General features: G+C 36.4%; 2 protein-coding genes across 10 annotated transcripts in view; one reads left to right on the top strand and one right to left on the bottom strand.

Annotated features, from left to right (window-relative positions):
* The window catches only part of UBN1 (ubinuclein 1), a 41502-nt gene extending 27799 nt beyond the window's left edge, over positions 1-13703 (bottom strand). For 6 of the 7 annotated variants that reach the window (XR_007948041.1, XR_007948040.1, XM_051964317.1 and 3 more), the window contains exons 1-8: positions 13540-13703; positions 12653-12900; positions 11909-12197; positions 4526-4612; positions 3993-4088; positions 3582-3716; positions 2568-2671; positions 1402-1840 (exon numbers count right to left, since the gene is read on the bottom strand). Coding sequence is in view for 5 of the 7 variants with exons in the window: in XM_051964317.1 (XP_051820277.1) it covers positions 1402-1840; positions 2568-2671; positions 3582-3716; positions 3993-4088; positions 4526-4612; positions 11909-12157 (1110 nt within the window). In the remaining 2 variants the exon portion in view is untranslated. Of the gene's footprint in view, positions 1-1401; positions 1841-2567; positions 2672-3581; positions 3717-3992; positions 4089-4525; positions 4613-11908; positions 12198-12652; positions 12901-13232 lie in introns of all 7 variants that reach the window. The other variant, XM_051964287.1, reaches the window with a different exon arrangement.
* Positions 13704-13854: 151 nt separating this feature from the next.
* Positions 13855-21970, top strand: part of GLYR1 (glyoxylate reductase 1 homolog) — a 39622-nt gene continuing 31506 nt past the window's right edge. For 2 of the 3 annotated variants that reach the window (XM_051964328.1, XM_051964346.1), the window contains exons 1-3: positions 13856-13984; positions 14939-14975; positions 16182-16261. In XM_051964328.1, the coding sequence (XP_051820288.1) occupies positions 13947-13984; positions 14939-14975; positions 16182-16261 (155 nt within the window). In that variant the 5' untranslated portion in view covers positions 13856-13946. Of the gene's footprint in view, positions 13985-14938; positions 14976-16181; positions 16262-21970 lie in introns of all 3 variants that reach the window. The other variant, XM_051964337.1, reaches the window with a different exon arrangement.

Consider the following 21970-nt stretch of genomic DNA (forward strand, 5'->3'; position numbering starts at 1 on the left):
TACAACCCAAGAGCACTTACACAGTATATATAAGCAATATATATGCTTCATTTTCCAATTAAAATAGACTAATAAAGATAAAGCACCAAGTATTACCTATCTGATAAGAACATAATTTATGGAAAAAGAGCAAAAAATTGAGGAATTCAATTTCATTTTTTCTCTGATGCTATACAGACTTCATTTGCTGAGGTAAAACTTTTGTGACAAATACAAAAGAATTCTATTGTAAAAATCTTAGCACAGTAATTCAATATCATGTGATAACTCAGTAATTCAGTATTAACTCCTAAAGGAGGCCCATGAAATTCTAACTCCAAGTGTCAAATCCTCAAGTTAGCTTATTACAAAGGCTATCCAGTACAAGGAATGGGAAAGTATGTGAATTCTCCTATGATACAAATGCAAATATATAGGAGAGTGAGGCCAAAAACATCAATTTCAGATTCATCATCTTCAAATTCGATGCCATTAAACTATGATCTGACTTCCTACTCACGATGGCATCATTTATTCCTATCATTAAATGTCAACAAAAGCATTTGAACTTCTACCTTCAACACTAACAGAAAGAAAATAGTTATGTAGTTGTATTCAACTTTTCTTTAAAAAAAGATCAAGGAATTTTCTCTAACTCAAATATAGTCTGGAGTTTAAGATGAGTATAAGCACAGGATATATCACAGGTCAAAATGCCTAATAGTCCATGTGAAATTATAAATTCAGTAATGTGCTACTGTTATAATAATTCATTTTATAGAGAATGTTCTCCCATTATCTGGGAAAAAGTAGCAGAAACTTAATGGATGCTATATTCTTAAAAGTTATGAATGCCTTAAGCATTCTGCCATCTCAAGATGCTAAATTCAGAAAAAAGTTGTCTGTAAAGGGTATCACAATGTCCATACATGTTTACTTTGTCTTTTTATGTCAATGAAATGAATGCCTATCTTTGGCAATAAGTAATTCAAAGTAATAGTGAGATTCATTGAGAAATACCTTCTACATTATCTCTCCTTAGATATTTTCAAATTCCTGCAGGATAGTGCTAAAAAACTCAAAGTGAAACATAGTACACTACCTCATGTCAAAAGAAGAGCAGTGAATACCATATAATATAAAAGTGACAGAAGACATAGAATACATAAATGGAGGGAAAGCAACATAGCAACAAAGAGTGGCTTGAATATTTTCGAATACAAAAGAATCTAGGAATAATTTACACTGACATTTAAAACAATTTTACAACTGAAAGCTTGTACTGTATCTCATACCCAAGCATAAAGAAAGATAAAACTAAAAAAGCAGCTATAACTAACATCTCACTAGGCTTTCTAGGAATAATTGTTTCCTATGATACTGGTATGACCTTAATTATATAATTACATCTAATCACCATACCTGAGCCAGTTCCTTAATACGCTTTTCGAGGGACACTGGCAAGCCTTCTGGCAAGGAAGGGGGTTGTTTGAATTCTTGGTCCAATCCCACCCCAAGAGAATCACTTTCATCATCCACATCATGAAATGGACTTCCTTCTGGAGACTCGCTGAGGAGCTGTTCTAAGTCCAGATCAGTTAGTGAGTCCATGGCAGTGGCTGCCTGAAGCAGGTCACTGTCAGAAGCAGAGCCAAAGAACGAGAGCAAGGGATCTGGCATGCTTTCCACTTCTCGTGTACTCTGAGTTTCAGCAGGTGACACTGATATTGGCTTATGTTCTTCATCCCTCTTCTTCTGGGCCTCTTTCTCCTTCTGAAATTTCTTTAACATTTCCTTAACACTTAGAGCTCCAGAATATTTCTTTTTCTTCTTTTCCTTACTGGCATTCAGTGCTGTGAAGCTAAAAGCAAAGAGGAAATAGGTTACAATGACTGCAAAAATCTCCCAAAGGGAAACGCACAGAGGCACTTCACACCTTCTCTCAGACTCAACAGTCTCCATGTGGACCTTATAGTCAAAAGTCCACCCTGTTATCCTCCTCCCTCCTCCTGGCATATGGAGCTCCTTCTTCCTGAGACCAAAGCTTAAAATTTAACACAGGTTAGCAAAACAATGTCACATAATGCTAATATCCGATGATTTTTTTTTTAAATACCACTGCCAGGCTGAAATAAAAGGTTGCAAAAGAAATCAAGAGAAAGATTTAAAAGTAGAAAGCTGAAGCAGCAGAGAACAGCAGCAACTTGTGGAGCATCTAGGGGTGAGACTGAGTGAGGAGAAGTAAGCATGACCAGAAAAGAGACAAAGGAAAGACAGAAACAGAATTGGGCCAAAGACAGAGAAGTGCCCAAAGAGAATTAAGAAACATTAGCAATCATCTAGAGACAGAAATAGATGCTGACACTGACAGTGTAACAAATACAACTTTTGGATACCTGACCACACAGAGACGGGAGAGTATTGAATATGCCCCGAAATGATACTGTGGGGAGGGGTGAGAGAGGATGGGAAGGTCAGTCCCTGCTGCTTCTTCTGATACTGTGTGGAAGAGGGGTAAGTCAGCTCCCAGGTGTCTAGCCCTAACATTTCAAATTTTATCCTATCAAACACAAGCTGCTGCCTCTCACCCGGCTTTGGGAAACTTGGACTTTTTCGATTTCTTCTCCTTGTCATAAGAGTCATCTTTTTTCTTCTTCTTTATCTTCTCACCACCTTCTTTCAACTTCCGCTTCTGAGAATTAAAGACAAGGCACAGTTACACAGCTCCCTAGCTCAGGGAGCAAGTGCATTACACAGCACTGGCCTTGCTCCTCCCAGGACACACTCTGAAACCAGCCTCATGTCCTTCATCAACAATGATTTTTCAGATCAGTCCCTGGGCAACAAGATTCTATACCACAAACCCGCAGCAAGTCAACGCAATAATCTTGTTGACAATGACTGCTGGAAAAGCCTGGGACTGAGGCAACAGTGGGGTATTTCTTTAGCCCTTCAAGAGGAACCTCCTCAGGTTGAAATGAGCTTTCTAAAAGGACAAAATATAAGCAAAGCCCATACATTTACAAAAAAAATTTAATCTTTTAATCTTAATCTTTTTAAAATATACATTTTATTGTGTATATGTAAAGATAATTTTAAAAAATATCTTGGGGCTGTTTAAAAACAACTGGGTTGACAGCCCTGGGAACTGAAGTCCTCTACATGTCCACAGAACAGATAAAGCATGGGTAGTGTAAACTTCCCTAAGCTCCACACCTTTAATGAACCTCAGCCCTACCACAAAAAAAAAAAAAAAAAACTACCCTGAGGGATCCATCTTCAAGGCCCAATCATTGGTGACTTTGTTGAAATGTCAGTACCAATTTTGACAGGAAAACTCCACGATATGGACACTTTGACTACCAGCTGAAGAAACAGCTCCAAAGTCCAACTCAGCTCATTTATCAGTGAACAGACAGAGATGGACTGTCAAGTCACTGCCAACCTGGCAGGTCTGAACTAGCAACTATTTACAACCAATTTCCTGAGCCATTAAAAACTCAAGTGTTCTTTCTAGAAACTTCATATTTCCTTCTGGTAAAGTCAATTCATTTTCTTAGAATTTTACATAACAAAACATCTCTTAAAAGCAAATTTCTAACCTTAGGAGATTTCTTCTTCTTTTCTTTAATGAAGTCATCCTCAGATTCTGATGCTTGTCTGAATTGCAGTGTTCCCGAGTTAATATAAAATCCTCCATATTTTGTAGTCAGAGAAGCAGGAACAAGCTCATCATACTGGGGGGGGGAACCCACAAAATGTTAGCTTTAAGTTATTAGCAAATACACCTCAAGGATGTGAAGATCCAAGAAAAATTAATGTCAAGTCTTTCATTCTGAAACAGCATGACATATCCCCCCCTTCCCCAATGGCAGTACTGCTCCTTCTCCGTGAAATTGCATGTTCTTATAGCTCAAAATATCCATTCTGTTCCCATAACCCTGAATTTCTTGCTCTTTATTATTAATATCAGGAAGATTAAAGTTCTGTTATCACTTTTGTTGAATACTCACTGCTTCAGAGTTATCGATGAAGGAATCAGATTCATCGTACCCATAACCCATGTCAATTAAATCCTGTATTCTGTCCTTCCTGCGTTTTTTTCCACCCTAAAATAAAAAAAAAAAATCATTCATATCTACTTTTCTTCTAAATATTAGTACCACTTTATATCTTGACTAATGACTGAGAATTGCTATATATTATCAAAAGTTGCAAAACTCCCTTCCTTAAAGATATATAATTTTTTTAGTTCATGCAGCAGTTTAAGGAATAAACCAAATAATATTTTCTAATCCTTACTAGCTCTAAGATTCTAAATGATGAAAAATTTCCTCTAGCTTAGCTATAAATAATATTTTCCGCAAGAAATGTGTACTTTACTAATCATGAATCATTACTAGTTTAATATTTTTTCTGTCCTTGCTTTTCAATATTCATATATTATGTTATAAACTCCTAGTCATATCATCTTATATCATAAAATTCCCAGAGAATGTCTTATTTCCCCAATAAAAGTTAGTTTAGCCTACCAGGGAAGACTTACATATTTTTCTTCAAATTTCCGGGCAAGAGCTTCCACCTTATGCCTTTCCTTTTCTTCATCATTGAAAGGGTCCAAGACATCTTTCTTCTATGGAAAAAAAAAAAAAGGTCATTATTACCCCAAAACAAAAAAGTTGGACAAATAAACTTCATAAAATCTTCTTTATAATAATACTAGTCAATTAAGAAGTACTATTCCAAAAAGGAATGACAGATTACATTTTATAATGCTATTGCCACTCATGTTGGTGATAATGAAAATAATAATTTCAATTCATTATCACCAACATGAGTGGCAATAGCATTAAAAAAGAATAATTTCAATTCAGCAAAGACTGAAGGGATACCTACTTTGTGTATGACATATATTGGAAAAGATTAACAGACTTCTGGCCAAAATGATTTTCATGTATTTACACTAGTAAAAATCCACAAATAGTGTAAGACTGAAAAATGTTCAATAAATCTAACAGAAAACTACAGTGACTTCAGCCTCCTCAGAACTGCATTAAAAAGTCATACAGTTAGCTAGGATATACTGTAACCTATTTAACATGTAAAGGACTGCTTGCCATTTGGGGGAAGGGGTAGAAGGAGGGAGGGGAAAAATAGCAACAGAAGTGAGTGCAAGGGATAATGTCGTAAAAAATTACCCTGGCATGGGTTCTGTCAATAAAAAGTTTAAAAAAAAAAAAGTCATACAGAAGATCAGAGAAAGTAGTAAGAGGTGTCACAACCAACAAAAAGTAGAAAAACAAACTAAAAGCCTCTTACAGTGGAATCAGAGTTAGGAAACTGAAATTTATAACAAGGACATGTATCCTGAAACAAAGAATGAAAGGTGCTCCTAAAAAGGCCTCAGGATGGCTTCCAATCCACAGCATGAAACTTGGAAACTACAAGAAACAGCAATGAACAGTCCTGTCAAAACTCTAAGATTCCTAGTATTCCATCTTTGAGATGCGATTGTATGCTATGAAGATTTCAAGGATTCTAGAGACCCCTAAACTTTGTAAGTGCAGTTTGGTCCAAGTGATCCAAGTTGAAACTAAGCAAGATTACTACACTAACCAAAAGCACAGCACGGAGAGAAGCATGGTACAAAGCACTAATTTAAGAACTAAGCTTAGGAGTTGAGTAAACCAAAGACACTGACTTCTACAATTTAACAGATCAAGAGATAACTAAACATCCTAGAAAGAGAGAATGAGTGCTTAAACCACAGAGGGAAAAATTAATTTTCCAAAAGAACTACACAAATACTTAGAAGAAATTACACAAGAAATAAAAGCTATGGAGGAAAGAAATGAAGTACAAAACAAATACTATACTGTTACTTACACAAGTAATGCATTCACTGAAAATGATAATAAGCTCAACAAAAATTAGTTGGACTTCATGTAAAAGCAAAAAACATTAGAAAAATCAAGTCTGGGAGGAAAAAAAAGAAAATGCAACATTTCTGGTATCAAAAACAGCCTACCTGGAAAACAGAATTAAGAAATAATCTTAAAAAGATTCCCTAAAACCCACAAAACCTGTATGCCTCAAGAAATCATAAATAAAAACATGATCAGACACATTAAAAAAAAGAAAGAAAAGTAAAAGCAGAAAGAATCCAGAGAAACTTAAAAAAAAAAAAAAAAAAGACCTTAAAATCAATGTCAAAAATTTCCAGGTTAAAGAAAAAAATACTCCAAACATCCATAAAGGAATTCTTCAAGTACCAGGGAACTTTATCTTAGAATGTAATGTTCCAAAAAATAAAAAAAAGCAGGCTAGGCTGCCTGGCTTACAATCTAGAATAATTTTTGTCAAGTAGAATCAAATATGATCCCATAAGGGAGAAAATGGATCTTTAAGGTAATAGTGACTTTCAAGGATATACTCAAGTAAAAGAGCTGAATAAGAACGTTTCAATACAAACACAAGGATCAAAAGAAACCTAGAAAGATAAATCTACGTGAAAAGGGAATAAGGATGAAACAGTGCCAATCCAACAGGAAGAGAAGAAACAATTGTCATCTTAGAACCTTTTATGTCTTCAAGGATATTGCCAGAGTTCATTAGGGATAAGAATAGTTGGAGATGGATTAAGTTTTATTCAAGGAATTTTAAGAAGACAAGAAAAAAAAAGTGTAAAAGATATCAATTAGTGTAGAAAGGAAGAAAAGGGGAGTAGGAACTTGCTTTTCTCATTACTGCAATTATAAGAAGAAAAGTATATGAACCATGGCAGAAAGAGTAGAAGGCATCAGATGAATCAACCAGATAAAAGGAGGGCTAAATACCATGTACGCAAAAAACACACAAATAATTGTACCAGACTCAACATGGAAAAACAGGAATAGAGATGAGGGAAGGTTAGGAGAAACAACACTGGGAAAGACACTGGGGAAGAATTATCACAAACAACAAAACTTCCTAAAGCAGAGTTGACTAAAAAGGAAAGAAAAGAACTGGAAACTAAAGGAGTTCCCATCGAGTAGAAATGGTTGAAGAGATTGTCATTGAAAATGTATTGAATGTATTGAAAATGTATCAGAAGAAATGACAAAAGATTATTTCAAATAATCCTGGGAAGAAGTGATAAACAGTAAAATAAGTAGAACCAGAACAATATGCTGGGGGAAAAAAGTAACTTTGAAAAACTTAACTCTAGTCAACACAACAACCAACTATCCTCTAGGAGAACTATGACAAAATGTCATTCTTGAAAAATGATGATCTCAAATTGGGGTAGTAATAGTGATCCAATGTAACTCTCTCCCCCCAACTAAAAGAAAAAAAGAGGAGAGCCAATGGAACATTTTTTAAAAAGTGTACAGAGAAGTACAAAAGAAGGAAAAAAGTCATTTAGGACAGTTTTGAAAGTAATTACTTGAATATACAAAATTACTATCTATAATAATGTTAAGTGGAAAGGATCACCCCAAAGCAACAAAAATTAACATTGTGAAATTAATTTCACATATATTTCATTTTGTGAAATTATATCTAAATAACAAGGTTGGCCCCAAAGAGGGAAGACACCACCTCTCATCCTTTGCAGAAATGGCATCACTCTTCCACACTGCCCCCCATCTGCCTCGTACACAGATGTATAGAAGCCTGCACATACTAGATTTTTTTGATATATTGAACAGTTTTGCTAAATTGTGTTTTTTGTTATAATGATTTCCTGGAAGGGGAAAAGAATGAGAAAAACCCATAGATGACATAAAAAAGATCACAAAAATCTATTTTTTAAAAGAGAGTAATGAATTAAATTTATGAGATAGTTCTTTGAAAAAGCAAGCATTTTAAAAACATTCAAAATTACATATATGTTTCTTGTGTTTTTACTTTGCATGTGAAAATGGGTAGGGTTTTTTTGGTATTAATATGAATTTTAAAAGAAAAAGACTAATGGCAAAGCACCTTCAATCAAATTCCAAGAATAACATTTTAGAGCTACTCAGAAAAATTATTTTTTTTCAAAAGCTATACTTTCCTAAAAATATCATTAAAAAAGGAAAAGAACCTATATATGCAAAAATATTTACAGCAGCTTTTTTTTTTGTGGTGGAAAAACACAGAAAACTAAGGGATGCCCACCCATCAATTGGGGAATAGCTGAACAAGCTATGGTACATGAATGTAATAGGATATTATTTTACAATAAGAAATGATGAACAGGCAGGTTTCAGAAAATCCTAGAAAGACTTCTATGCATTGTTGCAAAGTGAAATGAGCAGAACCAGAAAAACATTGTACACATTCTCAGCAACACTGAGTGATGATCAACTATGATTAAATCAGCTTGTCTCAGCAACACAATGACCTAAGTAAGAGCAGTACAAAGTACAAAGGACTCACAAAAGAAAAATCTATAACCAGATAAAGAATTGATGGATCTGAAATGCAGCTAGAAGTATATTTTTTCACTTTATTCTTTCTAATTTTTTTCCTTTTTGAGCTTTCTTTCATAACTGTGACTAATAACAGAAATATATTTTACATTATAGCACATGTATAAATTATATTAAACTGCATACCATCTTCAGAAGAGGGGAGGGAGAAAAATTTGGAACTCAAAAATCTTGTAAAAATGAATGCTAAAAATTTTCTCATGTAACTAGGGGAAAAAAACACTATTTAGGAAAAAAAAATGCTACATTTGTACATCTGTTCTCAGTGCTATTAAATGTCACATCCATCCTCTGATTCGTGACATTCTCTATTCTTAGAAACCTCTCTATTTCTAAGGAGCAGTTGTAACCTATTGTCTTTTCGTGTCCAATTTCTATTTCTGCTCCAAAACTATTTCATAAGTCTATCTGTGAATTGTTTTATTTCTTTGCATCAGATATCTCTTATCAAGGTATAGTACCCAGAATACATAAGAACTTAAACACAAATATGTAAAACCAAGAACAATTAATGGATAAGTGGCTTAAAAGAACAAACATTTCTCCTAAGGATTGCAAATTATTAACAACCACATGAAAAATTTGCTCCAAATCACTAATAAAAATTGAAATAAAACCCTCATTTCACATCTAGAAAATTGGCAAAGAAAAAGACAAAAGATGAAAATAGTTAATGCTGAGTATATGTTGTTGAAATACAAGCATATTATGTACTGTTTGATGAACTTGTGAACTGAGGCAACCATTCTAGAAAGCAATTTATATTTTTTCAGGGAAGAAGCATTCATACAGTTTGACCCAGAGATACTACTATCAGCAAATATGGGAAATCAAAGACAAAACAAAAAATTCCACTTATACCAAAATTCTTTTGTGGTAGTAATAAAGAACATTTCATTGATTATGATGTTTGAACAAATCATGATACATATATGTAATGGGATATTACTGTGCTGTAACAATAAATGTGAAGAATTAAGATAAACATGAGAAGATTCATATGAGTTAATGCAGAGTAGCAAGCAAAAAATAGGAAAACAATCAATACAAGGACAACAATATAAAAAGAATTGTAAAAATATTTAACACTGTTTTAACTATAATAACCAAGCTTAAACTTGGAGAAGGGAGAAAAAATATACTTGCCTACCTTCCTTGGAGCAGGACAGTGAGTATGGAACACAAAATATTATCAAATTCACTACGCTATTTCACTGAACTTTTTTTTAATTAAAAAAAGTTCTTAGTTATAGGAGATAAAGGAATACTATACATACATATTATATATACACATATATAAATATATGGAAATGAAGGTGATGTAATAAAAGCTATCCATAATTTTTTTTTCTGAAAAGACAAAACAGCAGATGTATGAAATATCTAAAGATTATTTTTGCAAGATTTCATATATACTTGATATGTCCCCTTTTTGAACTTCCTTCCAAAATCTTCAGTATTTTGTTTTGACTTCTGAATATAATGTCATTCTAGAATAATATTCTAGAATAATAACTGAATTGTAATTATCTTAAAAAGAAAAGAGTGAAGGCTAAAACAAGGAGATTCACCAACTTAACTATCAAAAGAACCTCATCATAAGGATTAATCTACAAAGTAGTCCCCATAGCATGAGCCCCAAAGGAGATTTTCAAAGTAAATGATTAAGGATATTTCAATTACTACATCAAATTTAATAAGAATGAATTATTGTTGAAACAAAAATTCCTAAAAGTTACAATTCTGGAAACTCAGAAGATTTATAACTATCGAAGGAAAAGAAAATCTTCCAACATACTAAGAGCGAAAACTAAGTTTTTTGCCCTCTCTTTTTTACCCCGTCTGGAAGACAGAACATGATAATATTCTTTGAGATAAAAAGACAACTTCTAAAAATGGTTGTTAAGATTATTACATGTAACACTTTAGAGATTTACAAAGTGTTTTAGATATATTAGTACAACTGATATTCCAGATTACTCTATGAGCTAAATACTAAAGATCTTATCCTCATTTAATAATCAACAAGCACTGGGACTGGGAATATGAAGGCAAAAAACAAATTATTCCTGAACTTAAGGAATATACATTCTATTGGGGAACATAAGGACACAGAAAAGCAAATACCAAACACAGAAAGGGTAATTTGGAGTGATGGAGGTAAAGAAACAGCAGCAAGAGTGGAAGGAAATCAGAAAGGCCTCTAGTAGGAAGCAACACTAGAGCTAAGATTTGAAGGGATATAGGGATGCTAAGAGATATCTCTTGAGAATGGAGTACACTGTATGCATGGTGGAGAAGCTGTGCAAAGGCTCTGAGATAGGAGATGGAATGTTAAGATTTTAGAAAAGCAAGTAGGTAAATTTGGCTAGAATGAGTACCATGAAGAAAAATGTAGTTTATGTAATAAGTTTACATATGTAATATATGTATCAATTATGTAATATGTACTAAATTTAGGAAGACAAGAACCACGTTATAAAGTGCTTTAATACAAAAGGGTTTGTATTTTATCATAGATAACTGGGAATCATCAGAACTTCTAAGAAAAAGGGGTGACATGGTGACACCTATGCTTTATAAATATTTATTTTAATTTATACTCTAATATATTTAACATGTATTGTCATCCTGCCATCTAGGGGAGGGGATGGGGGGAAGGAGGGGAAAAATTGGAACAAAAGCTTTGGCAATTGCCAATGCTATAAAATTACCCATGCATATAACTTGTAAATAAAAAGCTATTAAAATTAAAAAAAAAAAAAAGAAATATTGATTTTGCAATTAAGTGAAGGATTAGGAAGAGAAAAAACTAAAAACCTGGAATCTAATCAGGAGGCTACTGAAGGGAGCCCAGGAAAGATGGGGTGAAAACCTTAATGAGTAATGGCTTTCAGTCAAAAGAGGAAGACAGACGTGAAATATGCCGTGGAGGAAAACTAACAGGTACCACTATTGGACAAGGTTGGGGGGGCAGGGGAGGGGGAGGGAAGTGGCAAGATGACAAGGTAAAAATGAAGAAATGACAATGCTTCCATGATAGCAAACATGGCTGATTGAACAGAAAGTGAAACCCTTAAAACATCCAACAGTTGGACAGCTTAGGAGAGAGATAAGCTAAAATAAGGAATCAACTTTATAGAGAAAATGATTCCCAAGTGAGAGTAAAAGCAAAGAACTCAAGAGGAAACAGAATATGTATGACTATGTTAGCCCAAGAGATCGCTCACATTTTTCCTAGAATTTGGGAGAGCAGTATTTATTCTAGTGTCCTTGAAAGACTAAGGTATGTAGTGTTAGTCCTAATTCAACAAACATGGCAACAAGCCTAGTTCTTATTTCTAATTTGATAAGATGATTTTATACATGGGTAGAACCATTGCAATTTTTTTTGTCTGACAAAGTTCTGTAAAAACTGTATTTGTACACTTTTGATTCTGAAAAGCAGAATGACACGGTAATATGAAGTGTACCTTGTCTCCAACTTGAAGACCTTTCACTTTTCCACGTGTATTCTTCACTAGCTCTGGGTAGAAGAACTCTGGACAGCGCTTATGATCTGGTTCAAAGAGGGTAAGTGTGATTCGAACAGCTGCTGCAGCTGGTTCAGAGTCCTGGTGCTGCTCTGCTCCCCCAATTTCCTCTTTTCGAGGTTTCTTCAGAAATGTAGGATTCAGAGGGCCTGGGAGAGAGGTGAACTGGACCCTGTGGGGTTCAGTCATGGCTACACTCAAGTCTTGGCAGTGGCTACTGCAATGGCTTCTGTCAATTTCAAAAAATAAATAAATAAATAACAAATTAGGTCAAACCTAGATAATAGCCTACAAGCTCAAAATTTAAACATTTCAGATCTTGAATTCTTATGAAAAATTATCTATCTTCAAATTAAGTTACTTCAGAGAAGCTAATTTCCAAAGAGCTAAATTATATACAGATATCTCGTTACCACAAATAACATTACAAGAAGAACTGCATAACAATACCACAAAATCCCCAAAAGACCACCTATTTACTCATTTCTAGTAACAATATAACAAAATTCCAGTACAGAATAGTTTCCATAGAAGTTGCTTGTTCCCAATTCTGAAGTGTATATTTTTTTACATTTAACTAAATTTTAACTATCCCTTCTTATAATAACTTTATTTCTAAAATCAGTCTGAATTTAAGAGATTACAGCATGTAGAAAATATTTGTCAAACAAAAATGAAACACACCTTTGTCACAAGTGCTGTTCTGAGATATAGCACCTTGAAATGGACCCGATTTCCAGCCGGCTTTCCTCATGATGGGGTAAGACCCATATGCCACAACTTTGTCTATCCGCTGGGTCTTCAAGCATGTCTACAAACGTGCCGCCCATCTAGCCTCAATGCCCATTCCCAGAGGTGACGAGTCCTATGAAGAGGTGACGAGTCCTTTGAAAGCCCTTTCTGAAGAAATGCCCTCAAGACACCTGAAACAACTAAAGGGAAAACAGGAAGACTTCCAGTTATTCTGGGAACTTGCTATTCCGGATGCAGGCTTTAGAAATGTGGCCAAGGTGGCTCGACCCAGGGCACTAATGGCCCTGGGAGATTAGGGGCTCAAAACTAACCGACGGCGCCCTACACTGCCGGACACAGCCCACGCTAGGGCTCCTAGGCCAAAGAGTAGGCATCTCCGAGCACTAACTACCTCAGGGGTCGCCTCATCCCGAGCCCTAGGGGGAGCAGTGACCCCAGCAGCCTCCCCTGCCCCAGGACACAGGGGCTGAAACATTGACGTAAGGAACACGGAACACTGTCCCCAACCCACCGAGGCTGGGGACAGCCGAAAGCGCAGGTGCAGACTAAGGAACAGACTCCAGGCCGCACGGAGGGCACGAGTCCAAAGCTCCGTCTGGGGACTCCTGGGGAGAAAGCAGCGGACCGGCCCAGTGATGGGTTGGGGAAAAGAACAAGGATTCAGGCTCGGGCCAAACAGTGGAATCGAGGAAAGAGAGAGGACAGCCCCAGGACCCGCGGGGGTGGGGGCAGGGGGATGGGACGCATCGAGACCAACCGCCGTAACGGACGGAAGGGGGAAAACTGCTGTCCCGGGGCCCTGGGCGGGGGAGGGTTACCGGCGCTGCCGGGGGGGCGGGGCAAGGCGCGCGGCCGGATCTGTCAGCTGTTCGGATCCGTGCGTCCCCACAGTCGTAGCCGCCCCCGTTACGATCCCGTCCTCTCAGCCACAGCCGTCACGGTTCGGGGGGCGCTCGCTTATCACGCGCCGGAGGCGGGGAGGGGGGGGGGCAGCGAAAAGGGGGGAGGGGTAACGGGAAGTCTAGGGGTTCGGCGCGCGGAGGCCCGGCGTTAAGGTCACGTGCCGCCAAACCACCCAATGCCTTTCGGGGGCGTGGTGGCGTCACGGAGCAGCGTGGGAATGACAGCCGGCCCCTGTCACGTGGAAAGAGCCACGCCAATGGGCGGCACCGAGTCGGCCTGAAGTCCCGGCAGCCCGTGCGCTGTGGGTGGTTAAGTCGGTAAGATGGCGACTGTGAGTCTGCGGCTCGGAGACTTGGTATGGTGAGTAGCGACGGAGCCCCTTCGGGAAGATGGGGGAAGCAGGGAACGTTGGTTTCCGCCCCAAGCTACAGACCCCGAGCCCTGCCCCAAACACTCTGAGCTTTCTGGCTTGTCTCTAGATGCTGGCAGGGAGGAACGGAGCTGAGGGACGGAGGCGGCACCGAGAGAGGGGGCGCTGGGGTGGGGAGAGGAGCCGGACGGAAGGGGCAGCCCGGCCTTGGAGGGGAAAGGGGGGTGGCCGGAGGTAGAGATGGCCTCAATGGGTTGCCGTTCCTTCCCGAAGCCCCGCTACGAAGACTCTCCTTGGGGTGTCTCCGGGCGCCCGGGTTTGGAAGGGGGAGAGTGCGGCCGGCGGGGCGCTGCCGGCTCCAGCTGGTGCCATGGGGTGAGCTCAGATCGTACGCTGTTCGGGTCACCGTGTCCCAGGGGTCGACTCGGGACTCTCTGGCAGGAAGATCCAGATGGCCAAGCCTCGCGGCTCGTTTGGTGGAACAGGTTCTATCTAGCTGCGCAACGAAGTAACCGGACCGAACCGCTGCGGTGGCGACTCCGCGGGGACCTACCAACTGTGGTGTTGAAACCGGACCGTTGGCTCAGTTCTATGAAGAAATAGTGGGGGGAGGGACTTCTCTTGTGCGCTCTAAGCTGGCAGAGATCGCAGGACGTTCTTAACCTCCCCTCGTGGCCCTTGGATTGCCAGAGAAAAAAAGATTTACTGTTACCGCTACTGGTTTGTGTAATTCATTTCTTGATACTAAGAAGCTTCGTTTGAAACAGTAAAACTGCACTTTGAAGGAGAAGAGGGAAGTCTTGTATAGAAAGGACTGTAAGCTTTGTCCTTGGACTTAGAAGGTGTGAACTCAGATTTGGGACCTAAATTATAGGCAAGGTGGGTTGGAGTGGATGGGCAAGATTTTCTAGTATAAGTAAGCTGACTCTTTGCTTTTTCTTTAGGGGGAAGCTGGGCAGGTATCCTCCTTGGCCAGGAAAGGTAAGAGTCTTTATGCCAGAGGAATATTTCTAACTTTGTTCTAAGAAAAACTGAAGTGTATTGCCAAAAGTCCAAGTAATTAACAAATCTGATTTTGATGTAGACGAAGCTGTGCCTATCTGAATTACTTCTTGATTCAGAAAAGGAAATCTCTAGTTTTGTTCTATTAAAGAAATAATGTGGAAGGAGAGGCAAAATTCGCCAACAAACAAAATTGACCTTATTTTAGAGGGATATATTTTTTAAATGCTCAAAAGGCATTTAAATCCTGAGGCAGGAAAATTAACATTTTTAAGTCAATAGTCAAAATATTTTCCCTTTAAAAATCTTTTTATTCAGCAAAATTGCAGAGAGGGGCAGGGATATGGAATAGAGCAAGTGCTGGATATAGAGGCAAGAGAATCCATAGTTACATGTTGACTGCTGCTAATTTCATGCATAACCTTAAGTCACTTCTCTTTAGGTCTGTTTCCTTTTCTAAGGAAGTTGAACACTATAATCTGGATCATTTCTGATTCTATAATCCTATTGATTCTAGCAACAAGTAACTCATAAAGATTTGGTATCTCATATTCTCATATTCTTTATATATTGCTTGTTCCCCTTTTTTTTATTTTCTTTGACACAGGTAAATGAAATATTTGTCAGTCTTTTTTTTTTTTAATCTAATGTCCTTAAAAGTCCACAGCTATTAATTATTTATTTGTCATTTGTTTTCTCTCTGTGTACTTTGATCCGCTTTTTGGAGGGTTCTGATAATTTTCTAACCACATGTACATGGCCCTTATTGAAATCCCAAACTGTCAAATATTACCAGTAGTATTCTAATGTGCTACAGTGAGCAAGTAATTTTACCAAGTAGGTGATATCTCTTGTGAAATAATTGAACATCTCTGCTACACAATAGGCATCTGTCTATAAGATCTTCAATATTTGAAAGTTTTCTATTAACATGATAGAAAATTACGTATTGCCAATGGATATTTTAGTAAAAATTCCTCTTGTATTTTTCCATGGGTTTTTCTCTGAAAAGCTAAAGATAAAGGAAAAAATTCTTTTGGTAAGCTTTATAAGGTTCTTAAGGGCAGGTACTGCTTTTTTTTTTTTCCTTTGTTTCCTCTAGTGATTATCATAGAGCCTCACATTACAGGCTTAATAAATATTTGAATTGTCATAACTGAGCCTTTTTTCTCTTTTGTCCTGTAGATTGTAAATCCACCCAAAGACTTGAAGAAACCTCGTGGAAAGAAGTGCTTCTTTGTGAAGTTTTTTGGAACAGAAGATCAGTGAGTAAACTTCACTTGATTTAATAAACACCTGCTCTGTTATATAGACTGGGAATATAAAGATAAAAAAAAAGTCCTTGGTCTTGAGGAATTACAACTTAATATGAGGTATTATGACAAGTAGATAACGATGACACAAAGTAGAAGGTGATAAGGGCAAAGGGGAAAATCTCTTTGATCTGAGTTGGTGAGAGAAGCTTTGTGGAGGAGGTGGTATCTAAACCGAGTCTTCTTTGAAAGAAGAAATGGATTTTATTCTATAGGCAATTTTAGATTTATAAGGAGACAGGTATAGGTATACATGGTCATTATAGCTATGCATTTAGAAGATTAATTTGGCCGCTCTAGGAAGGATTAATTTGAGATGGAAGAGAATTAAAAAGATTGTCTATTATAGTATCCAAGAAGAAAGATGATAATAACCTGAACTAGGATGGTATCGATTTGATAAAGAAGTACATATATCTGTGAGAGATAGTATGGAACTAAATTAACAGGACTTGGAAGCCAATCACATCAGGGGTGTGAGATTTCAGATTTGGGTGACTAGGAGAAAGAAGGTGCTGTTAATAAGGGAAATTGGAAGGATGGACAGATTTGGGTGGGGAAGGTTGAATTCTGTTTTGTATACAAGGTGGAGTATGAAATAGCTAATTAGAAATACAAAACTGGAACTTGAAAAAGTTTAGGGCTACATATATAAAATTAGAGGTTATCTGCATAAACATTATAATTATAGCCAAGGAAGTGGGTAAGATCAGCAAGATCACAAGTGAGTTCCACTTTGTGAACTTTAGAAAGTTTCTCTTAATCATAATGTAAAGCCTGCAAACAAGCAGGCATGCTCTAAAGAAAAGATCCCTGAATTCAATTTGATCAAATAAGAATTGATTTGGCTCTTATATCCAAAGCATTGTGCTCAATGCTAGTAGATTAAAAAATAAATAACCCACAGTACCAATTAGGGAACTTATTGTCTGCCAATTAGTTCCTAACATAAGTCTTATTTGTATCCCATAAAAATAGTATGACTTTCTTCTATGGAAGAAAGACACTATTCTTGATACTGGTCTGGTACAAATTGTAAATAACCTGAGGCAGTGCATGGCTGAAGATATTGATACAAAGGAAAGTGAATATATTTAAGAAGCTGAGAAAGTGACAAACTAAATTCTGAAGATAGTTTATTTATGTAGAAGCTATATTATGTTGACATTAAAGGCATGGTTTCTCTGTAAAGTAGTTAATAAACTCATATAATTTTTTTAAGCATTCTTAAAGACTATCTAGACCCACCCTCTCATTTTACAAATAGAAAGAAGGCTGTAGATGTTGTGACCTCTCTAGGATCGGGGAATAAAATTAAGATTTGAACCCAAGTCCTTTGACTACAAATCCAAAACTATTTCCACTCCACTAGTTGCATAGACTTATTCTTTGTTTTGTGAAAATAGATGACTAAATTCTAATCATTACCAAATATTTGACTACTCTTGTTTTAGATAGCAGAAAACCAAAGCCATTGAAATTTGAAATCCATTGTCCTGTCCAAGGTTCTATAACAAACCAGATAAAAAAGTGTCTACCACTTGCTTTTTTCATTCATTTATTCAGCTTTCTGAGTAGCTTTATCATTAAGTTGTATTATGTACAACTAACAGATCTTTTGATGTTTTTAAAACAATTTTAATTTTGTTGTGAATCTTAAAGGAAATAGAGCTTTGGCTTATAAAATTATCTACAACTATTTTAAAAAGACCTAATTCTTGGGACATAACTCCTGGGAAACCATATGCAGTGTTGATGTACATTATTATTACACTTAATGAACACTGTTGACATAGCAGAGACTTAGATGTTGTCAAAGTAGTTTTTAAAAGATTTACTTGTAAATATTTACAAAATGTGAGTACCTTAAAAGCACTACAGTATATACTATGCTACCTTCAGAAGTTAAAGATGATTTGTTTGTTCTTACAAACTAACATGAAAAGGCGTGGATATTATAAAAGATTAGCTATCAAGATTTATTTTTCCTTTTTAAAAAATTCTCAGTTAAAAAGTTCTCTTCCTCTACCCCTCCTCCACCCATAGAGAAGGGAAGAAATACAATAGCCATTTTATATGTGAAGGCAAAGCTAGATTTTTTTTCATGACATAAGAAAAGGCCATCCCACTGCTTTAAAAAGAGAGTTCATTCAGTAAATATTAAATACCTGCTATGTATATAGTTAAAACAAGATCACATATTAGAACAAGGATATTTAGAGTCAGGAGATAGAACTTCAAATCTTAACTCAAAAACTTTTAGTTATGTGATTAGAAAAAAGCCACTTAGCATTGAGTCTTTCTATTCTTTTATAAAATTGAAATAATATTTAGCACATATAATATTATAGATATATTGTGGCCAAAACTTAAATGTTCTATATGGATTTATTATTGTTTAAATATTTGCTCAAATATGTTTTGATACTCTGATGGATCTGTTTGATGATCTCATCACTGTAGATACTATCCCTCAGAGGTGCAAATCATAACTCATCCCTATCTCATTTTGTGGAGATTTTCTATTTGTCCTCTCAAATTATCTACAGGAATAAAGGAACTTCCTGTTCACATTGTGTGAGTACCCAAGCCCTTCACTGATTGTGGCTTTCTTTATACTACATGACAGAACCACCATCTTTTCCCACTCATACATTTCTTTGAGAATGACATAAATGCTTCTTGAACTCTTGCTCATTTCTTGTTTGTGATATGCTATGTGCCTTTGCATATCTATCATTTTTCCTGTTTCCCTTTAGATGACCTACAACTTCACTTTTAAGGAGACTGGTATTTCATGTCTCAGATATAGAACCACATGAAGAATATCCATAGTAAAAGAGACAGGCCTTTGTTTCCAAAAGAAATTTAGGACATTTAAGAAATTAGCACTGTGTATTTTCCTAAATACAACCCTTCTCTAGTTGAATTCTAGGCACAGAACTTCTTTCAACTTCATCATTCAAGTGTGTGTCATCCAAATCTTTACTATTGTCCAGACAATAGACTTTCTTCACCTACTTGTTTTTTCTTTGTGGCTAGTTAAGCTGAATTCTTATAAGTAGTTATAGATCTATTTCTGAAACTTTCCAGCATTCCAGGAATCTTGATGTACACGGCACAATATCTTCTAAGCAGCACTGTTAAAAGAACACTGCCTTTAGAATCAGAAAAAATAGGATTCAGGCAAAACACCTCACCTTTTTGGGCCTCACTTTCTTCACTTATAAAAAGTGGGTTGGACTAGATGGCCTGTAAGGTCCCTTCCAGCTCCCTCACTATGATTCTCTGACCTGCAGACAAGAGCATCCAGAGGACCTTACTAACTTACTTAACCCTTCCATTTGGATTCTCTTGGACATTGTCCATGACATTGACAGACACCTCAAGGAGTCATAATCTTCTTGTTTTAAAAAAAAAAAAAAAAAAAAAAAAGCCTTACTTGATATTTTCTATCATAGAATCACTGAACAGTTGTCTTAGACTATATCTTTCAGGATATATTGTTTTAAGATGGCCATGGGAAATGTGTTAAAAGGAGAAGCACTTAAATCCACATTTTGTTCTACCAAATGCTTTAAGTACTCAAAAAAAACTTAAGTATTCACTACTCAGTTATATGACTATAAAAGTGAACTGCGGTAAATGATCACTTGTGAAAACCCTCCTTTTCCCTTCTTACCTAGCTCAGGATCCTCTAAAAATTCAATTTCAGGATTAGAACAAAATGAGATATTTGTCAAACATCTAGCAGATTAACAAAAGTTAGGGTATAACTATTGAAAAGCCATTCAGCAAGTATGCAGCATTAATTCATTTGGGTACAATTTCCCTGTCTCTTTGTTGATCATGCTAGGCAGATGATCAGAAACCTCAAAGAGGAGATCCTGAGTTTTCCTATACAGGCTTTTGTGCTTAGGCCACCAGGAAGCTAGGTCAGTGGTTTGATTATTAGTCCTCTGGACCAGTTGTCTCTCAAGTACTATTTAATATCTGCTAAAACTAGAATAGCCAGCATGATAAGGAACTAGGAGTTAATGCTCTTACTACATCAATACATAATAACGGCTCATATTTAATTGGCTTTTTAATATTAGCAAAGCCTTTCTCATGTGTTTTTATATATACTATGTACAGGAACTATGCTAACTTCTGGAGGTGTAAAAGAAAAGCTCCAAATCCCTAAAAAGTCCTAAACACTAATACCTATGTTCTCCTCACCTTAACATACAGGTGGATTGGGAATAATGGTGTCCTCTCATCTCTTAATTTGTTGACTTTCTAAGAGTAGGTGAATACTATAACAGTTGACAAAGGAGTAAGAACTTCTAGTCAGGGTGGTAGAGTGTGACTGAAGAGAACAATGTGACTGACTGTTTGGAATCAAGACTTGAGTTTGGGAAGTTTGACAGTTTATAAAGAGAAGAACTACAAAATAACCTGAGAGAGAAAAGCAACGTTGATTTTGAAGGCCTTATGAATTCACTAGAATTATTTGAGAAGTGAATAAGTATGTGGATTAAGGAAGAATTCAAAATATCTAAGATACTCCTGTTTTTAAATCTTCAACAAGGTTATTTACTAAAAGCTGCCTTAAAATTCAAGTTACCAGAGAATTACAGGGAGAAGAATTGTTTTGTCATATTTAAGAAATTGGCTTAGATTGTGGAAACTAAGTAAGGATGAACAGGTACTCATGGATGCATTATAAGGAGAAGATTCTTCAGTGATTAGGATTACTTTTGAATCTTTTTCTGAAGAAAGAAATTTCTCATAATATTAAATTCTTCTGGAGAGTGGAAAAAATGAACAGGAAGATCTTAGACATCTTTGTGAATGGTCAAAAAAAGTTGCAGATGAATTTTATTTTGAACAGCTGAAAGATAACACATTGCTGTTAAGAGCCATGATTTCACTGAAAGGAGTAGTCCCTCCTTTGATGCAAAACACCACTATACCATGCTTTCTGATTCTACAGTTTTTGTCCATGTCTTTCCATAAATCCTCTAATAGAGGATTTTACATCTTATTTTCCAGTCCTTGATAACATCCTTTACTACTTGTCATACACAAGCTGTCAGTAACATGCTTCAACTACTAATATGTTTATCTTCCAACTTTTTGCTATCCTTTAGGTTGTCCTTTTGATTCTTAATATGCATATAAAATAAAACTGAATTACTGATCATAACTTATGAAGGGAAACTCATTATAGGTTATTCCCTGCAAATCTTAGCACAGTGCTGTTTCAACAACAACAACAAAATGTCATCAGGAATCCCAAAACATGGTTCTATCTTTATATAAAAACCATGATTTCATTACACTGAAATATTTTTGTATAGTTCTAACCTTACTTCTAAGCACTAGAGAAAGTCCAGGAAACAAGGCATCTAGAAGGATTAGCTATATGAGGACAGTCTAAAAAGATTACTATTTTTTGGGTATGAGAATTGGGGAACTCATTAGTGCATTCCCTCTGGGTTCATCTCCAGTGTTTCCTGTATATATTTTGCTTATATATAGTTATGTGCATATTGTCTCCCCATTAGACAGTGAACTGCTTGAGGATGGGGGGATATCTTGCTTTTCTTTGTATCCCCAGTATTTAGCACACAGTTCCTAGAAAAGAGTAGGGATTTAGTAAATGTTTAATGTTGA

Source organism: Antechinus flavipes, chromosome 1 (genome assembly GCF_016432865.1).
Source record: "Antechinus flavipes isolate AdamAnt ecotype Samford, QLD, Australia chromosome 1, AdamAnt_v2, whole genome shotgun sequence".
Lineage (NCBI taxonomy): Eukaryota > Metazoa > Chordata > Mammalia > Dasyuromorphia > Dasyuridae > Antechinus > Antechinus flavipes.